This window comes from Hipposideros armiger, unplaced genomic scaffold, assembly GCF_001890085.2.
Source record: "Hipposideros armiger isolate ML-2016 unplaced genomic scaffold, ASM189008v1 scaffold_962, whole genome shotgun sequence".
Classification (NCBI taxonomy): domain Eukaryota; kingdom Metazoa; phylum Chordata; class Mammalia; order Chiroptera; family Hipposideridae; genus Hipposideros; species Hipposideros armiger.
The window spans coordinates 387,615-393,766 of record NW_017732312.1 but is presented as its reverse complement, the minus strand read 5'-3'; the positions used below and the strand labels follow the sequence as shown (position 1 = coordinate 393,766).

Sequence of the window (6,152 nt, the reverse complement as noted above, 5' to 3'; positions counted from 1 at the left end):
GCCTCAGTGCTGACACTTTCATAGAGACCACAAACATTTTTTTCCAAAAGTGAGAAGCAGGGTTCCAAGTAGAGAAGTGGCTGTGCATCCGCTTGAGCGTGTAGTTTGTGTATTTATCCAGGTGCATGTGTCAATGACAGCAGGTCCTGGGCAGCGATGACCTTCAATTCAGAACTTTTAGTGTTTCTTTGCTACTTGCTTTTTGAGGTGTTGGAAACTCTTTAATGGCTTGAGGAAGATTAAGTCACTCTTCCTTCCGGTATGCCCCCAACAATTGAGCCCCATTGTATAAACGGAAGCTGGAAGTCTTAGTCAGATAAGTGACTATACTAGCAATTCCAATGAAGCCAAACCTGATGTCCCACTTCATTTCACTCTAACTCTGATGGCCGCCTGTCTGAGACAAGGACATTCCCCTGGGAAAGGAGTTCAGAACAAGTACTAGATAATTCGTTCCAACTAAAGTAGCCTTCTTCCTCTTGCTCTTCGTTTTTCCTCAGCTATCCTGCCCCAGGCTTTCTAGGTCTCTTCCCAGTCTCGATTAAAGCTAGGCCTAAGGCTGCGACTGAGGCGGCCTCAGTCATCAGCCTGCTGTCCTCACGGATCATTCATAAAATGGCTTTCTACAGGGAGATGCTGCTGGCGCCTCCTCTGTGTGTTCAGGACAATCTTTTGTAGATGAGTTAAGGAGGATGGAGGGCTTGCATCTGAAGCCTGGTTCTTACAGGCAGCAACACAGAATAAAAATAAAATTAACATATAGTAAACATTCACCATGCTGCAAGCATTGGGCTTTCTTCTCATTTGAATCTTGATTATCACCCTTGAGTAAATTGCTATTTTTGTCCTCTCTTAACAGATGAGCGAACTGAGGTTTCAAGAGGTTAAGTGATTTGCTCAGGGTCACAGAGCTAATGAATGGCAGAGCTGGCATCTGAGGCCTGGCAGTCTGACTCCAGCAGCTGCTCCAGGAGATGCCTCATTGGAGGAATGAAAACGTGAGTGCATGGATCCTACTTCTCCTAGCAGGAGCATAGGTTTCCAGGCCACCAAAACCCAGTCCTTTAGGGTACCTCCTCCCGTGACATTATAGCACTCATAAGCGTTCATAACATATACTAAATCTGATTTGTATTTATTTGGCCACAGAACACCCTGGCAAGGCATATCAGGATATACTCCACCAATTAAATTTCCATGGTTTTCTTAGCTTTTCATCTGCCTGCGCTTCAATAGCCCATGTGTATACAGCGTCGTGTTGTGCACCTGAATTGCATATGCCCCAGCTGTCCCGAAAGGTGTGAGGGGCCTTACTGGGTTTCTTGGACCACAAGCCATGGGCCATGGGTTTTGCTATAGATTTGAGAATCGGGGAAATGAGAACTCTAACTGGGTATTTCATATCGTTATGGCAGTGTTACTGTTATAGTTTTTGTTGGCATAATTGCAGTGAGGGCTTTTTTTTTTTTTGAGTCCTTCTCTTTTACAGATTCATATAAAAATAATTTGGTGTTGGGGGAGGATATGGGCTGGGGGAATGGATGAAACGAGATTTAGGCTCTGAATCAGCAAATGTTGAAGTGGGGTGAAGCCTTCATGGGAGTTTATTGTACTATTTTCTCTACTTGCGTATGTACCTGAAATTTTCCATAATAAAATTTTTTTAAAAGGTTGGATCTGATTGAAGGAGAAACCAGGGTGGTAAACAATATTCTTCAGAAGGTACAGTAGAGGCTGACTGCAGAAGTAAGAGCCCCTTTTCCCCAACAAAGACCCAAAGGCCCACGCTGAGCTCTGTGGCAAGTGAAGGGCCTTTTATTCATGCAGTTTATTAAAAATTAGCTCCGTAACATGGCAAGGTCAGAAATAAGCATTCTAAGCCTGAAATGTGTCCACACTTACACATTTATTTGGGTTTAGAGAGATGACACAGATAAAATACTTTGATCACACACAAGTTTATATTTGGTAAGAAGAACAGGTTGCCACATGTTTATATTTTTTTCTGTCTTTAGTAATGGAATAATGTTGGGGAGACGGTGATGTCTTTCAGAAACATCAATTGGGAACAGTATTTTGGCACATGTAACTAATAAATACACAGTGTTTGTACTTAGCATTTGAAAACAGGAGAGCACGTGCAAGATGATCTCCATTGTTAGGTTCCTTTCTTCCTTGTCCTGCACTATATTTACACTTGTGCTTTCTTTGTCCTTATTTCGAGGAGTGGCACCTACTCCAAACCCCAGCAGGGACAACACCTGCAATTTTAGCAGTCCATGACATTCCATAATTCGTGTCTTCTGTCCTCAGAGACGAAGTAGCGTTCACCTCGCATTTTGTGAAACCGCACAATTCTCGAAGGAGATTTCTCAGTGGGAAGCTTAGCCGGGGGCATGTTCTGTATTAGAGCTGATGTGGAGGGCGTACAGTTTAGCAAAGAGAGGGAGGGAGAGAGCACAGGAACAGATGCGAATGTAGTTCTCAGAATATCAATACAGCTACCACACAGAAAAAGACATATCAATAATATATTGTACAAGCTTTTACAGCAACACATGTTGATTTGCAACACTGTACAGGTCAGATCTAAAGTGCACAACCCCAATCTGAGGTGACAAGACAGTACTATCAATATAATAAAGGCAACACAGTTACACACACAATTGATTTCCTTTTCTTTCCTCACAGCCTTGTGACAGTACATGAAGTCCATGCCATTTCTATGTCTCAGATTAAGACACACCACACTTTTTTTCAAGTATTTGAAAATAATAAACACAATATTGCTGTATAAATGAAAATAATCATGTCATTCCTGATTAAAGCTAAAACCAAACTTTTCTAAAATTTGTAAAGAATGGTCCCACACGAAGGCCTTTGGCACTGGGAATTTTGGCTAATGTTCAGAACAATCTTCCTCCCTCACTCCTTCCCTCCTGAGTGGATTACAGACTACTTTAAGGAGTATTTATTAAAATACCGGGACTTATTTGGCTTTTATTTACCTCCTTCCCTGGGCTATGTGTGGTTGATAGGGATTTCACTGCAGACGGTTGCACAAGTCTCCCAGCAAACTTGGGGAAGGGCCTGGAAGGAACAGGGCTGGGGAAAAGAACCGACTGGTAAAAACTATTTCTCATCCATACAGAAAGGATAAATGTTTCTAAATTTGTGCCTGCGATCTGATACATGAGTCCGCAGTTTCCTCTACTAGCACTCAGCATCTGAGCATCTGCGGCTCCATAAGTATCAGTGGGAGCTCTTGTTGGCTCATGTCTCTTTGTCAGGTTTGCAGGGGCAGAGGATGCTTTTAAAATATTATTTTGAATTCTAAGGATCTTATTATCTCTGCATACTCCGGTCATTTTGGATGGGAGATAGAGAAAAAAAGGTCTTAAGATGCTGTCTCAAAATCCCAGGTGAGAAGCTCATTTCATGAGAACAACAACAACAAAAACAAAAACCACCCATGGAGTAGAAATTAAATATTTGGGAGCCCAGTAATAGGGAGCCTAGTGGGAGAGACTTTTGTAGGTAGGAGTAGGGAGGGAAGGGGACCAAGCAATTACCAAGGAGGTAAATGACTCCTTGGACAGTGGCAATATGGCGTCCAGGATGACACCATTATTCTCACACAGAGATCTGTTCTCCCAAAGCTGACTTTAATTGTCTGGGCTCACCACATTCTGGAATGTACTTCGTTCCTCTTTGCTCAGGCTGATTAGATTTTATTTTTGTTTCCCCTAATTAATCCAAATGACCTAATAAAAGAATACTGTTTGGGAAGATGCCTCAAGAACCAGCATCAACATTCTGTTCAAAACAGATTGAAGTGGAAAGCAGAATAGAAACGATTCCCCTAATTTAGTCTAAGATGAGGCTTGGCTTATCATGCTTACTGAGCGGGTCTGCAAAGGGTTAACTGGGTGAAAAACTTAAATCGGAAGAGAATCTTATTGTCGATCTGCTTAATCATATTAAGGAAATTTTGTGTTTGTTTTATAATACTGACTTTAGAGATGTGATAAGTCATAACATGAACAGAAAAAAGGCATCACACCTTTTAAGAATTTTGTGGGCCTATGTTTCAAAATAACTTTGCTAAGTGTTTTATTGTGCCTCCATTAAAAGAAAGAGAAAAAAAAAATCTGGCTTATTTTTTATATCTGCCCCTGCAGTTTGTATAACCCATATAAAATAAAAATCTATATGTTACAAAATAGGATTTCTTTTTAATATATATATTTTCCTTTTGTAAAATTATATGTATTTAAATACATTTGAAATGTTGCTATAGGTAAATTAGAAATTTTTTTCTAATACTATGAAAAAGGCAAGAGTTTTTATTGTCAACATATATTTTATATTTACTTTATCCTTTTCACAGCACCCCAAAGAACCTTTTATGATTCAGGGGCAATATGGCACTATTCAATCCTACTACTCTGAAGTGAAAATAAAATTTGATTTGCACACTATATTAAAAGTAAGAGAAGAGTTTATAACAATTTTAAGCTTTTCCTTATTGATTAGAACACAGCCTCTTGTCACTAATTATTAGAGAGGTATTCTAAACTTAAGAAAGGAATTTTAAAAGGAGCAATGTTTTTTTGATTTTTAAACTGTACTCTACTTTGACACCACAATATAGAAATAGATTTACTTTGGAACAAACTACAAATACATTCACACAGTTTGTGACAACTTAATTGTCTACCTAGAGAATTGAAACAGCTTAGTGAGCTAGGTTATTATAAATCTTGTCCAAGGCGTTCTATTTCTTCAATCAGGAAGTCAATGTCTTGGTGAGTTGCTGCGGGATTTGAGATGACCATGCGGAAGAAATTGACCTTGTCTCCCAAGGGCTGGTAGCTGACCATTGTGGTCCCGTACTCCATCATTCTGGCTTTAATCACTGGAGCCACCTGTGGGAGAGAATAGTTCAATATGGTGACTGTTTCTCCTGGAGACTCTCCCCTTAGTCCAAGAACCTGCTGTCAAGTAGCACTTTTAGTTTTCAGCTAAACAATTAGAATCATATTTGTTTTTCCTTGAAGGAATTGCCTCCAAGTTTTCCTGGGATTGGAGAACTGGAGCAGTTCAATACATCCAAATCTTAAAGGTGATAAGAGAAATAATAGGTGGTAGGTTATCAGGTGCTTGCCACCTTATTGTTGACTTTCTAGTTAGTGTTTGGGGAGAATGGGAAGAATCTGGTGTTGGTCCAAGTCTAAAGAGTTTAGCAGTACAATGTTCGGCAGCGAGCCCCCCCCCCTTGCTCAGTAAATGTAAAAACATTAGAAATAAAACATAGTTCAGAGAATGGCTACCAACAGGGAAGCCTCAATATCAAGGGATGTGTGAAAATAAGCAGACTTTTGGGAACCTAAAGCAATTTTTTTGAGAAACTTATTCTAGTTTCTTTTCATTCTCCTTTTGTACTACTTCAGTTTATAAGATATTTTGAAATATGTTTCTTAATCATGGTGAAGAATCAGCCGAGCAAAGAAGCTGAACCCACAGGACTTACACACACGTAAGCAGATCACAGGAAAGATTTCACCACATGCATGCCAGACTGAATGACTGCAGCACCAGCCGTTCTCTATTGTCTATGAAATTAAGGTCAAACTCCTTCACACAGCACAAAGCCCCTCTGTCACCCAGCTCTGAGGACTCATTTTCCAGTGTTCACTGAAATAAACCTTCAACTCTGACAAGACTTATTTATTTAATATCCCTTGAATGTACCAAACATAATTTTATCCCTTCACACTTGTCCTCCGTCTTACCATGTCACACTTGTTCTCTTTGCCTTCTATCCCTTTTCTCTTCCAGTTCACATCCAACACACACTCCAAGCTTCCATCTCAGTCCTACAGCTGCTCTGCAGCCCTTCCTGACTTCTCTTGTCCACTAGCATATTTTCTTTTAAGTTGTAAATAGATGATCCTTACCCACAGATTATGACCATATTCTAATTTTCTACTGTCCTCTTACATATGACAAAATATAGTTTATCTCTGTACTTCAACCCTAAGCTCTTGGAGGGCAGCCTTTCACTTCTTTGGCTTTCTGGTGGTGCTGGTGCCTATTGAGGGGTCCCTGCGTCCTTAGTAACTATAAAGGCATACATTTAAATTATATCT

General features: G+C 40.1%; 1 protein-coding gene across 1 annotated transcript in view; it reads right to left on the bottom strand.

Moving 5' to 3' along the window:
* Positions 1-1,886: 1,886 nt before the first annotated feature.
* GAD2 (glutamate decarboxylase 2) overlaps positions 1,887-6,152 on the bottom strand; it is a 73,796-nt gene continuing 69,530 nt past the window's right edge. The window contains exon 16 of the mRNA XM_019630874.1: positions 1,887-4,928. Within this exon, the coding sequence (XP_019486419.1) occupies positions 4,755-4,928 (174 nt within the window). The 3' untranslated portion in view covers positions 1,887-4,754. The remainder of the gene's footprint in view (positions 4,929-6,152) is intronic.